The sequence below is a fragment of the Sus scrofa genome, chromosome 12, assembly GCF_000003025.6.
Source record: "Sus scrofa isolate TJ Tabasco breed Duroc chromosome 12, Sscrofa11.1, whole genome shotgun sequence".
Classification (NCBI taxonomy): domain Eukaryota; kingdom Metazoa; phylum Chordata; class Mammalia; order Artiodactyla; family Suidae; genus Sus; species Sus scrofa.
The window spans coordinates 2,339,871-2,356,407 of NC_010454.4; the positions used below are offsets into that span (position 1 = coordinate 2,339,871).

Below are 16,537 nucleotides of genomic sequence, written 5' to 3' on the forward strand. Positions count from 1 at the left end.
AGTTTAGGGTTTCATTATGTGGGCACAGCTGATGAAACCATCGACCAGTGGTGATTGGCTTAATCACCAGCTTCTCTCCCTCCCTCGAGGGAGGCCAGGTGAAAGTGCCTTAGTCCCTCTGGAGACCAGACCCCATTTTAAAGCTGTGTACAGCCCCCTCCCCCCAGTCATCTCATTGGCACAGGAAAGGCATTCATCACTCCCAAGTTCCCAGGGGTTTTAGGAGCTGCATGCCAGAAACTGGGGGGGCAGACGAAATATGTCCTTTTATACCACAGTGTCCCAGATCCACGTGACCTTGCCAGACACACCTTGTCATCATGATTCCGAAACTAGGGAACTCAGAGCCTAGGAGCCCTCACTTGGGGAGCTCTGAGGCACTGACTCGGCCCTTCCCGCCCAGACCTTAGAAGGTGCACAGGTGGCCAGAGGCACGGCCAGAGCAGCACCCTATGCCCTGCGTTCCCTGCCTCCGTTTTACAGACCAGGAGGAGAGCCTAGAAAAGGGAGGAGCCCCCGTCACAGCGGCCAACAGTTTAGAGAGAAAATGGGGAAGAACTGAAGGTCAGTAGATCAAGTGGCACTGCCGACCCAGAAAGCCTTGTCACCCTGCTTTCAGGGAAGTGGCTCAGAACCGCTGCTCCCTAGGCCACCGTGGTGGTGCAGACAAGGCGGGTTCAAAACCCATCTCCACCTTGGGCAGAGGGGAGTAAAGGGTCCTTATCCTCCTGCGTCTCAGCTTCCTCCCTGCCACCAAGGGCAAGCACAGCCTTCCCCGCCCAGCTCGGGAGAAGTGAGGGGGAACCGTGGAGTTTCGGGGTGCCTGATGTCAGTGGGGTCCCAGTCGTTACTGCTGCTGAAGGAGAAAATGTCCTGAGATGATGAGCAGGGAGAACAGAACACCCGGGTCACGATGACCAAGCAAGGTCCAGCCAACTGACCCCAACCACCCCTCCCACGCATCAGCTTCTGTAAACTTGCTTCTGCATCAGCCGTCCTGCCTCTGCCCACTCCGGTCCGCTCTGCCCAGCACGGACCCAGAAGGGCTAGCCCATAAGAGCCCTGTAAAACCCCTCCTCGGGGCTCAGACTCCGGAGAGCGATCTCCTCTGAGCTCACCGGTGTAATAAGCCTGGGTTCGCCAACCCTCCAGGTGTCGCTTGGTTTCTCCCCGGGTAGAAAGACCAGCTGCTGGCAGCTGCCCTAACACTGCCCTCCGCCGCCGTCCCGGCACATTGTAATCAACTTCCCCAATAGGAAAGCACGGACCCCCAATCCATATACGGCTCGATCCCGCCCCTTCCGCGACGGCCGCGACCCGCCAAGCCTCGGGTCTGTGGGGTTGCAGCGCACCACCCTGGCCCCCCTCCACCGCCGTTCGCGGGGACCACCCTCAGCCCGAGTCTCGCAGCCCGGCCCACTCACCTCCGCGCACGCGCGCCCGGGTCCGGCTCGGCCCGGCCCGGCTCACTTCTGCGCACGCGCACGCGGCGCAGTGGGAACTCCAGGCTCCGCCGCCGCGGCGGGGTCACGTGACTCCCACCCGCCTCCGCACGAGCAGGCGCCTTAGGTGCCGGGCGCGTGCTGGGAGGGCCCCGCTGTCCTCCGGCCTGGGCACTCCCGGAACGTGGGAGGAGCCCGAGGGGACGCGCACTCTGCGAGGGAGCGCGCTCCCCGCGGAGGCAGGGGGAACCTCAGCTTTGCGGTTGGGGGGGCGTGACGCCCACGCGGGAACTTGCCCTCGGCATCCCGGAGCCAGCCAGCCAGGCAGCCCCCGAGGCCCGACCCTGGGCATCTAGCCGGAACCGGGGTGGGCACAGGTGCTCAGCACCCGGAGGGCAAAAACAGCGTTTAGTCGTGACCCATCGACTGTCGCGAAAACGTTCAATTACAAGGAACTTTTTTTCCATCGAGGAAAGGCTTATATTAAGAGGTGCCGGCTTTCCAGGGTGAAATACAAGAGCCAGACCCCGTGATTTTGTCAGAAAGCCCCAGCAGTGTGTGTGTATGGGGAGGGGAATTGAGGGTTTCCTTGCTTCTTTATGTACTTCTGAAATGTTTTAGAATAAATACACTTTCATATTCAGAAAAAAACTTTATTTTCCTGCTGAAAAGTTTAAAATTACTTTGTAAGATTACCTTTCCCCTTAAGCCCTCGAAGAAGCCATAGGCAGCAGGGGTTCAGGAGTCGGAGCGTGGGAGGAGGAGCCCGGGGTGGACCAGGGTGGTGGGGACCCGACACAGACAAGGAGGTCTGTGTTCCTGCACCTGCACGGTCTAATCGCAGACGTCAGGCCCTGCAGATTCCGCTAGGGCTTCACGTCCTCCGGACTTGCTCCGGTGAGCTGGGCATCTGGATTTAACCCAAGCTGGGAGTGGGGCGGGAACAGAGACCTGGTTTCCCGTTTTCCTTGGACGAGTAAGCCCAGCGAGGGCACGGGGGTCTGCTTTGCAAATGGAATACTTGTGGAAAATGGAACTGGAAACGTTGGGATTTGACCTGATTTATACAGCGGGGTGGCTAAACAAACAATTCCTACAGCGCTGGCGTATTTTTTTAAGTGGCGTCATTCTCTGAGGGCAGCGGTGACTTTCAGTAAAGCAGGGACAGACAAACGTATTCAAAGTCCCCGACAATGCACAAAACTGATCCCTTCCTTGGGGGCCCGCCTGGAAGAGGGGTGTCCAGGCGCTCTCTAGGGCCCAGGGGACCCCAGCCCGTTGGTGATGGACTGGCTGACCTTGAGCAGGGCCCCCTGGAACTGCGGGTACTCCTCCTTCACGTGGTGGAGGATGTTGTTGATGCTGCCCAGCCGGTCCTCCAGACGCTTGAGCTCCGACAGCAGCGACTGCTTGTTGCGGAGCAGGAAGACGTACCGCCCGTCCTTCACGGCCTGCAGGTGCTTGAGGCGCGTTTGCAGGGCCACGAGGGTGGAAAGGTTCTTGGTGGGACAAGAGAACTGTGTCAGGCTGTGCACGTTAAAAACAGGTCACCCACTGGCCTGGCACAAGCTCAGACTTGAGGACGTGCCAGAAAGCACTGCAGGAGAGGGGACAAATGGCTGAAGGTGCTGAGTCCCCTGGTCTAGGGGACGAGGCTGACACACAAGGGGAGCCTGTGCCCTCACTCATCTTCTGACCCACCAGGTGCCAGGCCGGGCGCCCAACACTCCGTCGTCATCCCCAAACCCTGCAGCCCTGCTCAATGCCACTCTTCCACTTGCACACATCCAGTCCAGCAGCAAACCCTGCTGGGGTGACTTTGAAATCAGACACAGAACCTGACAGCTTCTCATTAGTTCGAGACTACCCTTGGTCCGTGTGTCACCGTGCTCCTTAAGTACCACGATGGCCTCCAACAGGCTCCTTGTCCCCACCTGGCCCTTCCACGCCACACTCCACATCAGAGCTGAGCAATCCCACCGAGCCCAGTCACGCCTCTCCTCAACGCCTCCCCGAGGGAGAGGCCGTGGGCAGGGTGGTGCCCCAAGCCAAGCAAGCCGGGGGCTCAGGCAGCCCCCAGCTCCTGCTGCTCCCTCCCTCGCCCCCTTCATGTCTTGCCTCAAATGGCGCTTCCTCTGCGCGGCCATCTCAGACCCCCCCACCTACAGGTGCAGCCCATCCACCTCCTGCCCCCCTGCTTCCTTTTTCACCATAATGTCTATCACCACCAGATACGCAGAGTCCTTCTTATTAGTTTCGCTAATTGTCTGTCCTCCTGCCCTCAGGACATGACCTCCAGGGAGTGGGCACGGTCACCTTTCCTGTTCGACTCTGCAGCCCTGGCAGCCAGGACAGTGCCGGCCCCTGGAGCCTACATTAGAAACATGAGGCGTGTGATCAGCCTGGGCTTAGCGGCCCTGGTGGCCCTGGGGACTCGCCTACCTGCCGCTTGAGGGCCGCCAGCCGGTCCAGGTCGGCTTCGAGCTCGTCGGCCTTGGACTGCATCTTTGACAGCTGCTCCTGCTTCTCCACGAGGGACTCGCTCAGGGATCTCTGAGTTTCTTCCAGTTCCAGGATGGTTTTGGTGCACTCCTCGGTGGCCTGCGGGGCAGGCAGGAGCATTCTAGGACTCCCCCCGCCCCCCCCAGCCTTCATCCCACGGAGCAGTCAGGCTGGGAGGACCCCAGAGCCCTCTGTGCACACAGGCTGGGAGGGCTCCCAAAGAGGGGTGTGGGGTGGGGGGCCATGGCGGGACCCTCTTTGGGGAAGGGGTGGAGCAGGGCAGAGGAGGCCCCGGGAGCCAGGAAGGTGGAGAGGGATGGGCCTCAGATGTGCACAGAGCAGGCTCAGAAGAGGCCCTCTGCGCCTCCTGTGACATCCAGACGAGCAGGGGGGGTTGGGTCAAGCCCGTAATTTTCAGCTGCCCTTTCTTCATACAGGACCCCTCCCGGGCTGTTCCAGCTCATACAGGACCCCCTCCGGGGGCTGCTCCAGGACCCTCCATCACTCCTCTGAGTGACAGCCATGGTGAGGACCCACTTCCAGGTCAGCGAGCCAGGGTACAAGATATCAGGTCAACACGTCTGAGCCACGATTCGAGGGTGAGGCTTGAGACCCTGCGGCGAGGCTCCGAAGCCAAGTCTCTGTCATGTGACCCTCTCCTCCCTTGGCGGGGGCGGGGGTGGGGGGTGGAGGTTACTGTTCCTGTCTCCACTGGCAGATGAGGAAGCTCGGGCTCAGCTTTGGTCCCCAGCACAGAAGAAAGCAGCTGACCGATTCCGAAGCTGAGCTCCTTCCATCCCTCCCAGCCCCCACTGTCGCTTCTCCGTCTGGTAAATGCCAGGACACAGCAGCTGTGACCACAGCTCGGGGAATGAGGCGCAAAAGAAGAGGCGGGGAGGTGTTTCCCCAGTGGGAGGGACCGAGGGACCCACCCAGAGGCCGGCTGGAAGGACAGAGTGCAATCACAACCTGGGGCGGGGGGGGCACATGAGAAAGCCGGCCCCAGTCAGGGATGCCGGACACCTGCCGGCGGGGCGGGTGACACGCACTGGCCGCCGGTGGACAGGTGGCCCAGGACCCAGTCTCTCCCGGTCGCCTGGCTCCCTACCTTGTGAATGTCCCTGACCTTCCGGCGCAGCTCCGCCTGCTGGTGGTGGAAGTCCGTCCGGGTGAGCAGCCTCTTGTCCAGCTTGCCCTGCCCCTCGGCCCGGGTGGAGATGGTTTCTCTGCGGGCGACGGCCAGCTCCATGTCCCGGATCATCTTCTCCTGCTGCTTCAGCAGCTGCCTGTGCTTGACCTGGGTGCGCAGGGCGGGGGCCTGGGTGGGAGGGGGCCAGAGCCGCCTCCCACCACAACTGGCTGCACCGGCGACACCCCCCGGGGAAAAGGGAACCTGGGGGCTTCGGCAGCAGGTTGGAATGAGCTAAGGTCTGTAAAAGAACAGCAGGCACGCAGGGAAGCACAGAGACCGCGAGAGACAGGAGCAGGTGAGGGACACGGGGACCAGCGCAGCCCAGGGTCCTGCAGCAGAAAAGGGACAGCAGCCAAAACACCTGCGAACTCGGCTTAGGGTGTGTGGTTTGGTTAACGTTAACTGTATTGCACCAAGGTTAAGTCCCTCGCTGGGAACAACGTGGCGTGGTTTCCTGAGACGGTGGCGTGAAGGGTGCGAGGCCTGGGGCTGAGGGCTGGGTTTGGTGGGAGATGGGCTCTGCAGGGTGGAAGCTCACTCTCCGTCTCCATGGGTAGTGGCTGTGTACGTGTGCTCTGGGCTTTAAGGTAAGTTCACGTGTGCATGTAAGCTGTGCCTCAGGTAAAGGTGATATGAAATCATAAAAAATATAAAATCATAAAAGGATTGGAGTTCCCACTGTGGCTCAGTAGTAATGGACCCGACTAGTAACCACAAGGATATGGGTCTCGCCCAGTGAGTTAAGGATCTGGCATTGCTGTGAGCTGTGGTGTATGGCTGCAGACAAGGCTCAGATCCAGTGTTGCTGTGGCTGTGGTGTAGGCTGGCAGCTGCGGCTCTGATTTGACCCCTAGCCTGAGAACCTCCATATGCCGCGGGTGTGCACCCCCCCACCCAAAAAAGACAAAAAAACACATACATGATAGACAGGCAGGAATCTTCGTGTTAAGTCAGGGTGGTGGTGGGAGGCCTAGCCCACCAGGTCTAAAACAGAGCCCAGAGTGACAGGGACCAGACGCTCTCCGCTGGGGCGAGCCTGTTGCAATGACTGTCACAGCAGAGTCTCAGGACAGGGACGGCGTCCTCGCCCCCATCCACGTGACCGACTGGCCGTTTGGTTGAGTGAGAAGCACGGGTGATGAGACAAGCGCTGCCGGCACAGCTTGTCCCCAGCGGAGAGAAAGGGGATGGACCCCTCTTCCCACCAGGACCCCAAATGAACACCAGGTGGATTTAAGATCTAAGTATGTGCAGACAACTGAAACACTCAGGAATCGGTTTGTGCCGCTTCAAGCCAGGGGACCTTCTCTACAGTATAGGAGACCCGGGAGCCACAGAGGAAAAGACTGATACACAACTAAAGACCAAACACATTCTAGTGGAAAGAGACCATTCAAAACGTGCAAAGGCAAACAGTAGACCAGAGGTAACATGTTACAGGCAAGGGCATAACCCCAACGTACAAGGGGATCCTGAAAATGGCTAAAAAATAAGAAAAAAGCCCAACAGACAAATCAGTGCAAGAGAGGAATAGGCAACCTCCCAAGGGGAACTGCCAACACACACACACACACACACACACACACACGTACACACACACACATGCACTGCACGCGCGCTCAGTCCTCCATGTGTAAACCAGCAACACAAATCCACAGAACACCACGAAACCGCTTCACACAGCGGACTGTCAAACGTTATAAAGACTGATAAATGAATGAGTTTAGCAAAATCGCAGAAACAAAGCCAAGGTACAAAAGTTAACTGTATTTCCGTACCCTAAGAATCAGCAACTGGAATCTGAACTCTTTTTTCCCTCTTTTTTGGCTGCCCCATGGCATATGGAGTTCCCAGGCCAGGGCTCAGATCCAAGCTGCCACAGACGTGGCAACGCCGGATCCTTAGCCCACTGTGCCAGGCCAGGGATTGAACCTGCGTCCCAGTGCTCCAGGGACGCCGCTCATTCCCCTGTGCCACAGTGGGAACTCCTGCAATTTGGAAAAAACCCTGTAATTTGAAAAAGCTTTAAAGTACCATTTCCAACAGCACCAGAAAACATGAGACACTTTGGTATAAACCTAACAAAACACGTGCAAGACCTGGAGACGGAAAACTCAAAACGCTGAGGAGGGGGAAATCAGACAAGACTGAGTCAGTGGAGGGACAGATACACCTGCTCGTGGGCTGGAAAACTCAGCAATGCCAAGGTGGCGATTCTCTCCACAGTGCTGTCACCTCAGGGCCACCCTAGCCTTGACCCCAACAGGAACTTCGGTAGAAATCAACAGGCTGGTTCTTGATATTTCGTGGAAGGCCAAAGATACCGAATAGCCCAGATGGTTTTGGAAAGAACAGTGCTGGAGGAACCCCATGAAATCAAGCCGCAGAAAGGAAGATGGTGTGGACTGGGGTTCCTGGGTCAGTGGACACAGCAGACAGCCCGGCACCGGACCCACGAAGGAGACCTGGTCAGGTGACGCCCACGAGGACATCACTGGATCGCGTGTCATGACCACACGCAGCAGCCTGGCTCTGAACTGCCACATCACTCTGGGGCCGTTCCTTTTGATTATGTTATATCCACAGTATCTTCTGCAGCTGTTCAAAAATGAGTGAATGTCCACATTATTTTTTAAGAAAATAAGTTGCTGAGTTATATGTACTACTTGTATTAAGGACAACAAAGCAAAACCACAACTAGGAGGGAAGCGGAGGCAGCCCCGTCCATCCGCGTGTGTGTGTGTGTGTGTGTGTGTGTGTGTGTGTGTGTGTGTGTAATCTTTGCAGTGGAGGTTTGACCTGCTGAAGCGACACACATGCTTCTGGGAGTTGAAAGATCAGTTAAATGGAGCGCTTTTTAAGCTTCGCAGCAGCAGATGCATTTGATCAGAATTCCTCTGGACTCAGCGGCCAGCAGGGTTGTTATTAGCCAAGTAATCGCAAAAGCCATGTCACATTTGTTTTTATTACCTGCTCTAATGTGTATCCTTGAGGCCCTGGATCTTTGCCTCAGTGACAGCCTGTGATTTAATTACCAGCCTTTTTTTTTTTTTTTAAGGTAATGAAATCCAACTAAAGATGACAGTAGAGAGAAAAGCGTGTTTGGAGGGAAAAGGTGTGTTCTTTGAACCCTCTCACTGATGAGAGTCTCTTTGGTCCAGTGGCGAGATACATCTCATGAGGGGTCGTGAGCCAGCATGTTAAAATATCCCAGTGCACTGCCTACACAGAGGGGTTCATGAACACGGAGCAGACAGCTGTGTGTCCTGTGATCATCTGGTGCAGGAAGAACAAGAGCTGTCCAAGGAGTTCCCGTCATGGCTCAGCAGTTAATGAACCCAATGAGCATCCATGACCATGCAGGTTCGATCCCTGGCTCTGCTCAGTGGGTTAAGGATCCCGCGTGGCTGTGGCTGTGGCTGTGGCTGGTGATATAATTCCAACTGGACCTGGGAACCTCCATATGCCACAGGTTCGGCCCTAAAAAGATACACAGACAGACACAGACGTACACACACACACACACACACGCGCGCGCACACGCACACACACACACACACACACACACACACACACACACACACACACACACACACACAGCTGTCCGGGCCTGGACCCAGGAGGTCGGCAAGGGGACAGACAGCGCGGCTCCTCGGGCCTGGAGTGCTCGGGCCTGGAGTGCAGGCCACGGGGCGGAAGCGCCCGCGCCCTCCGCGGCGCCCGAGTCCCGGCCCCACCCACCTTCATCCTTTGGACCTCGGCCTTCATCGCCCGGATCTCCGTCTGCCCCGTCTCCGAGTCCACGGAGGCACGCATCTCTTTCGCCAGTTGGATCTTTTTCTCCCAAAGCATGATCTGGTGTCTTTAAGGGAAGGACAGGCAGGGCCAGAGCTGGAGAATGAAGGGCTTCTTTCTGGTGCTTTAGTGAGCGCCCTGCGCTGTGCTGGGGCACGAGGGGCAGTGTCTGCGACGGGCGACAGGAGAACACCCTGGCCTTCCTGTCCCGGGGGTGTGCCCTTGCTTGGCAGGTGGCATGGTTAATTGGAAGGCACCCAGGCAAGGGTTTTTGTTTTTTAATTTTAAGGTTTTGTGTGTGTGTGTGTGTGTGTCTTTTTAGGGCCGCGCCCTAGGCATATGGAGGTTCCCAGGCTAGGAGTCGAAACAGAGCTGTAGCCACTTGTGTATACCTCAGCCACAGCAATGCCAGATCTGAGCCTCTTCTGCGACCTACACCACAGCTCACAGCAACACTGGATCCTTAACCCACTGAGGGAGGCCAGGGCTCAAACCTGCGTCCTCATGGATACTAGTCAGATTCGTCTCTGCTGCGCCACCACGGGACCTCCCAGACGAGGGTTTAAATAGAAACAAATGTCCCCCATTCTGGGAACAGAAGGTGCTGGCAACCCCAGGGCCTGTCACTGAGGCGGTGGGGGTGGGATGAGGAGGGTGGATCTGTAACTATAGGGGAAGCTGAGGAAAGCGAGCATAAGTGAGACAAGTTGGTCTAAGGAAGAAAAAGCCTGAATAGACAGGCCTGAAAGCTATTAATGTGTTAGCAAAGACACATGCCCCTGCCGCAGTCTGAATGTGTGTGTTCCCACCGCCAAGGTGGACATGGGGGGGTCCTGACGCCGAGTGCGACAGTGTCAGGAGGCCTTGGGGAGGTGACGAGGTCCTGAGAGTGGCGCTCCCTTGAATGGGACTGGCGCCCTCATAAAAGACCCCACAGAGCTCCCTCGCCTTCCACCTGTGAGAACACGGCCAGAAGGCTGCACCCTAGAAGAGAGCCCCCACCCGCCAGGTGGGCACCCTGATCTCAGCCCGCCAGCCGCCAGAACTGTGAGCAATAAATTTCCCTTCTTTATCAGCCCCCAGTCTGTGGCGCGGCGAGGGACCAAGATCTGGGCAAAGACATCGGTCCAGGTGGGACAGATTCTGTCAAACCACAGGGAGGGACGATTCCTTTGCCACTCAACCCCTTGGAGATCACCGGCCCACTCAGCATCTGTGCACACAGCCCACTCAGGAGCCCTTCCACCTGGAGATGCAGCTCCACGCGCACCCACGGGGAGGGACATCCACAGAGGAATTCAAGGATGCTTCAAGGGGCGACACAGACAGATCCCTTTTTTTTTTTTTTTTGGTCTTTTTGCCATTTCTTGGGCCGCTCCTGCGGCATATGGAGGTTCCCAGGCTAGGGGTCGCATTGGAGCCATAGCCACCGGCCTACGCCAGAGCCACAGCAACGTGGGATCTGAGCCACGTCTGCAACCTACACCACAGCTCACGGCAATGCCGGATCCTTAACCCACTGAGCAAGGGCAGGGACCGAACCTGCAACCTCATGGTTCCTAGTCAGATTCGTTAACCACTGCGCCATGACAGGAACTCCCAACCATTTTTTGTTTAAAAAAAAAGAAGAGGTGAGAAAGGAAGGTAGAAAAAGGAAGAGACATCGTCCAATTTTTAAAATAAGTTTGTCCCAAAGGAAGTCACTCCATTTCCAAGGATGGCCGATTTGGTGAGGGCTGCCTCGCGGGCAGGAGACCAGAATCGCGCCGTTCCCTCTGGATCCCCCCCCCCCCCGCCCCGTCCCAGAGCCTGGCTTACGCGGTGGGTGGCCGCACATGGCTGCGCAGGGCAGCGACCCTCGGGGTGCCCGGGACTCACTCGGCCTCCACCAGGCTGTTGAGCACGGCCGCCTTCTCCTCGCTGAGCTGGTTCAGCTTCTCCTGCAGCTCGATGGTCTCGCGCTCCGAGGCCTGCGCGGGTTAGGGCGGCTGTGGGCGGGGCTGAGGACAGCGCGCACCTGTGTCCTGCACCTGAGCCCCGCCCCCGAGGCCCCACCCTCCGTGCTCGCCCCGAGCCCCGCCCCCGATCACCCCCCCCGCCCCCGCCCCCGCCCCGAGGCCCGCCCTCGCCCCAGCCCCAGGGCCCCACCTTGAGCGCTCGCAGGAACTCGTTCTCCGTCGCCAGGTTTTCCTGCTGCAGGTCCTCCGAGCTGCACCGGCTCCTGTTCATCAGCACGTTGAGCTTCTTCAGGTCGCTGTCCAGGTTCCTCATGTGGCGCTGGATCTCCTTCTGCTCCTTCTTCTCCTGGTCGATCTTGTCTGCGGGGGAGCGCGGCCGGGGTCCAGGGTGGCCCCGGGGGTCAGGCCCGGGCCCCGCCAGCCCCACAGCCACCTTCCCAAAGATTAGTGATGGGGTCTCTGCCCACGGCCCCACCCTGTCGTCCTTCGGGCGCCCCTGCCAGAGTTGCACCCCTGACCGACCAGAGGAGCCGGAGGGGGACGCTGCTGGCACTCAGACACGGAGTTCCCAGGAAAGACCAGCCCAGCTCAGGGGCAGGGGTGCAAAGCAGCGACCCTGACCTCCCACAGGCGGGTTTTGGCGCCCCAAGAGCAGAGCAAGAGGAAGGCAGGGCCTCTGGGAGAAACCGGCGAGTGACGTGTCCAGGCGGAGGGGCCCGGACACGGGCTGCTCTCTCTGGGGCTGCGGTGCCAGACTGACCCGGTGGGACCAGGACGCCCCGGCCAGGGCCGTGGAGGGGACGCTGTGCAGGGGCGCTCACTCTCTGTTCGTATCTTCTTCTGCTCCAGGATGTGCATCTCCTTCTTGGACATGTCCAGGGAGGCCAGCTGCTCCTCCCGCTCCTGTGTGGCCCTCACCATCTCCTGCTGCAGCCGGAGCCAGGTCACCTGGGCCCTGGTCACACTGGCGCTGAGCTCCTCCGTCAGCTTGGTCAGCCTCTTGATCTCCAGCTCCAGGGGCCCCACTTCTTCCCCCTGAAAGTGACGGTGGCCAGAGAGCTTCTAAGTCAGGGCGGGCTACAGGGGCAGGGACCCTGAGATCATGCGTCTGTAAGAAGGGTGGGGTCCTTATTTGGGGGACCAGGGACCCTGTCCTTGGTCCCCTCCCCTGCTGAGGGAGATGCGAGTCCGGGGAGTCTGCTGCCCCCACTTCCCCCACTGGCCTGGCCCTGCCACACCCCAGCCTTGTGGGGGCAGGAACAGGCAGCAGGGCCTCCAGCTCCCGCAGGCGCTGTCAGCAGACGGGCAGCGGTAGGGTCTTCACTCCCCCCAAATCCGCTTGGGCTGCAGCTTTGAGACCGCACTCTGGTGTCAGGGTCTACCTGTGAGAGCACCCCAGCCACCCATCCTGCTCCGGGACGTGAAGCCATGGGTGGGGTCCTTAGGTCAGGGCTCCCAGCCCCAAACTGATCAGACCACTTCACTTAGAGCAGTGGTCAGTGAGCGGGGTCCCATCCGCTGCCTGTCTTCTCATAGCCCGTGGCCACAAAACAATCAAAAGAAGAGAATACTGTGCCAGGTAGGAGTCACATGGAATTCAAATTTCAGGGGCCAGAAGTCAGGTCTTACCACCTATTTACGCATTTACATCTATTTACCGCTCCAGACAGCCCTGGGTGAGCGCTTGTGGCTGGGACTGGCCGGCCCACAGAGAAGGTCTGCGCACAGCCCGGGAGTCAGAGCGTTCCGCACAAGCACCTGCGCTTCACCTGGAAGACGGGCGGGCAGGGAACACCTGTGTCCTACCTGAGTCCTTCTTAAACCCCAGGGGACCCCGAAATGGCCACAGGCACAGGGATCAGCCCGAGTGGCCCTCCGGCCTGGGGCCTCACCCCAAGCTCAGAAACCATCTGCTCCAGCTGCTTGTTGGAAAAGTTGATGAGGCCTTGTCTTCTCTCAATCAGGATCGTGCGCCTGGAGATTTCATTTTCGCTGTTGGCGATGAGGTCGTTGACTTTTTTCACTTCCTCGTCCAGCTCGGCCAGCGTCTTCTGATGCCTGTCCAGCCTGCAGCTGGTGTTTGTCATGTCCAGGGTGGCCTGAGCAATGTCGCCGTCAATTTTGGAAAGATGTGTCACCTGAATCAGCAGAGGGAAGCGTGTGTGAACTATTTTTCTCTTTCTGGGAGGCTCCAGAGGAGCGGGCTGGCTTCTCTTTCCTTGAACACCTGGGTACTGATCTGGAGAAATTCCAAAACATTATCAGGAGAGGAGGATTTTGGCTGTCTCTCCATTTCGGGACCTGTCAAAGGACCTACTTGCCGGAACCCTCATGATTGCTCACCAAAAAAGAAAAGAAAGTCAACAAAGCCAACTGTATCCTCTCTTCTTTGTCTTTTCTTTTCTTTTTTTTTTTCTTGCTTTTTAGGGCCTCACCTACAGCATATGGAGGTTCCCAGGCTAGGGGTCAGTCAGAGCTGTTGCTGCCAGCCTATGTCACAGCCACAGCAATGCCAGATCCAAGCCACATCTGCAACCTACACTACAGCTCACGGCAACGCCGGATCCTCTACCCACTGAGTGAGGCCAAGAATTGAACCAATATCCTCATGCATCCTAGTTGGGTTTGTTAACCACTGGGCCACAAAGGGAACTCCCTCCTGTCTCTTCTTATGGAACAAACGGTGACATACGTTATGGGGAAACGTGGAAATGGGTGACCATCCAGGACTCTGCCCCACAGTCAGTAGGTCTTTTCAGGGCTGCACCTGTGGCATATGGAGGTTCCCAGGCTAGGGGTCAAATCGGAGCTGTAGCTGCCGGCCTACACCACAGCCACAGCCACACGGGTTCGAGCTGCGTCTGCGACCTACACCACAGCTCACGGCAATGCCGTGGTCTTAACCCACTGAGCGAGGCCAGGAATCGAACCGGCTGCCTCATCGTTCCTAGTTGGATTCGTTTCCGCTGCACCACAATGGGAACTCCCATCATGTCATTTTGAACAGCCATGGAGCACTCACTGCACCTGTAACAGAGGTTGGTGAGCGAGTGGCAGCTCCTCCTGGGAATTGCTTTGTCTGCTCCGCAGCCGTCACAGGGCACTGCTCCTGACAGCTGAGTGCTTTGGCAAAGGAAGCCAAGACGCCTGCCCTCTCTGAGCCTGCTGGCTCTTATCAACATTTCTACTCTGAATAACCCTGTGGCAAACACTTACCTTCCAATTTCTATTTAGTGGGATGTCCTTACATTTTACTAAAAAGCTGCACATAGTCCCGGAGAGAAAAAACTACTGTGGGCTGTCGTCGGCCACCTGGCCAGAAGCTTGTGACCCTGGGGCTCTTGGCCGACTTGGTTCTAGGGCGGGAGCTTCAGCCCGTGGTGGGGCTGCGCAGGGCTCCTTGGGCCTGTCCGTTGTCCAAGGGTCGGCCCAACCCACCCTTCCTCCTCTGTTGGCTTCAGACGACAGACGTGCCCTCGTCCCTTCCTACGACAGAGTGCTGATCGCAAGGACACTCGTGCGAACGAGGGAGGAGCGCGGGTCAGGCTCTTTGGGATCAGCCCCGTCCCGTGCCGTGGCTCTGCCAGCCAGCTCCTGGCTGCAGATCCTCAGCTCTCTGCCAGCCCATGGCTCCCAGCAGCTCCTGGCCCCCGGGGTCACCTCTGCTCCTCCCCACGTGACCCCAACTGGCCCCGCCAGCCAGGCGCTCTCTGACCAGCTATCATGGATGGTTTTCCAGGACACTTAGGTTTAAAGTCAGACCCGGCCAGCATCTCAAGTCACCCAGCTCCCTGCAGTCACACCTTGGCCCCTCTGAGCTCTGGCAGTGCCACCCACCCCTTTCTTTGCAGGGACATTCAAGGCTGCCAGGTCCTCAGGGCATCCGCCATCCTCTTGGTCTCAGTGCACACCACCCTGAGAGGGCTTCAGTTCCTACGTCCCCTTTCGGCCACTACCCAGGCCGACTGGAGCACCTGAATGCCCCTAGCCGCCCTCGAGCTCTCTGCCCTCCTGCTGAGACCACCCTGGCCTCCTCCTGGCATGTCAGTACCCCCCTAAATTAACCGTAGCGGCCCCATGGTTCACCTGTGCCCGACCTCCCTCTGGCCTGGATGACGGCCTCCCTTCACCATCTCAGCTCTTTGTCAAAGATATGCCCACCCCATCTGCCACCAGCCCACAGGGGTTTTGAGCGGTTCAGGAAAAGTGCCCACTTCTGGAGCTCCCTCTGTGGCGTGACTAGTGACCATGAAGTTGCAGGTTCAATTCCTGACTTCACTTAGTAGATTAAGGATCCTGTGTTGCTGTGGCTGTGGCATAGGCTGGTGGCTACAGCTCTGATTCAACCCCTAGCCTGGGAACCTTCGTGTGCTTCGGGTGCGGCCCTAAAAAGAAAAAAAAAAAACAACGTGAAAAAGTGCCTGCTTCAAGAGCTGGACTTGCTTCTTGCTATTGATGCAAAGAATGCTGGCCCACGACTCTTTGCTGCCCTCCTGTGGACATGGCTGGTAGTACAGCACTGTCCACCAATTACTGAAACAAACGCTGGGGCAAAACTCTACCGCCATCTTGTGGATATCGGTGGTAGTGCGCGTGCCACCCACCAAGCGTTGCAACAAGAACTTGAGCAGGACTCTCCCGCCCTCCTGTGGACATCGGTGGTAGTACAGTGCCTCCCACCAATTGTAGCAACAAGGGCTTAAGCAGGACTCTACTGCCCTCCTGTGGACATCAGTGGAAACACAATGCCTCCCAACAATTTCTGCAACAAGGGTTTGAGCTGGGACTCTACTGCCCTCCTGTGGACATCAGTGGTAGTACAGTGCCACCCACTAATTGGCGTCACAAGGGCTTGACCCGGTCTCTACTGCCCTCCTGTGGACATCAGTGGTAGCACTATGCCTCCCAACAATTTCTGCAACAAATGCTGCAGCAGAATCCTGCTGTGGATATTGGTGGTAGTATGTGCCACCCACCAATTGTTGCAACAAGTTCTGGAGCAGGCCTCTTTACTGCCCTCCTGTGGACACCAGTGGCAGTACACTGCTGCCCACCAATTGTTGCAAGTGCTGGAGCAGGCCTCTTTACTGCCCTCCTGTGGACACGGATGGTATTACAGTACCATCCATCCATTGTTGCAACAAGTTCTGGAGCAGGCCTCTTTACTGCCCTCCTGTGGACACGGATGGTATTACAGTACCATCCACCCATTGTTGCAACAAGGGCTGGAGCAGGCCTCTTTACTGCCCTCCTGTGGACACGGATAGTATTACAGTACCATCCACCCATTCTTGCAACAAGGGCTGGAGCAGGCCTCTTTACTGCCCTCCTGTGGACACGGATGGTATTACAGTACCACCCACCCATTCTTGCAACAAGGGCTGGAGCAGGCCTCTACTGCCCTCCTGTGGACACGGATGGTATTACAGTACCATCCACCCATTCTTGCAACAAGGGCTGGAGCAGGCCTCTACTGCCCTCCTGTGGACACGGATGGTATTACAGTACCATCCACCCATTGTTGCAACAAGGGCTGGAGCAGGCCTCTTTACTGCCCTCCTGTGGACACGGATGGTATTACAGTACCATCCACCCATTCTTGCAACAAGTTCTGGAGCAGGCCTCTACTGCCCTCCTGTGGACACGGA

At 57.8% G+C, this 16,537-nt stretch overlaps 1 protein-coding gene across 6 annotated transcripts in view; it reads right to left on the reverse strand.

Annotated features, from left to right (window-relative positions):
* Positions 2,083-16,537, reverse strand: part of CCDC40 (coiled-coil domain containing 40) — a 42,114-nt gene continuing 27,659 nt past the window's right edge. For 2 of the 6 annotated variants that reach the window (XM_021066502.1, XM_021066501.1), the window contains exons 13-20: positions 12,782-13,027; positions 11,650-11,924; positions 11,080-11,249; positions 10,750-10,901; positions 8,878-8,998; positions 5,053-5,241; positions 3,885-4,043; positions 2,083-2,941 (exon numbers count right to left, since the gene is read on the reverse strand). In XM_021066502.1, the coding sequence (XP_020922161.1) occupies positions 2,505-2,941; positions 3,885-4,043; positions 5,053-5,241; positions 8,878-8,998; positions 10,750-10,901; positions 11,080-11,249; positions 11,650-11,924; positions 12,782-13,027 (1,749 nt within the window). In that variant the 3' untranslated portion in view covers positions 2,083-2,504. Of the gene's footprint in view, positions 2,942-3,884; positions 4,044-5,052; positions 7,735-8,877; positions 8,999-10,749; positions 10,902-11,079; positions 11,250-11,649; positions 11,925-12,781; positions 13,028-16,537 lie in introns of those variants that run through there. The other 4 variants (XR_002336938.1, XM_021066503.1, XM_021066504.1 and 1 more) reach the window with 4 other exon arrangements.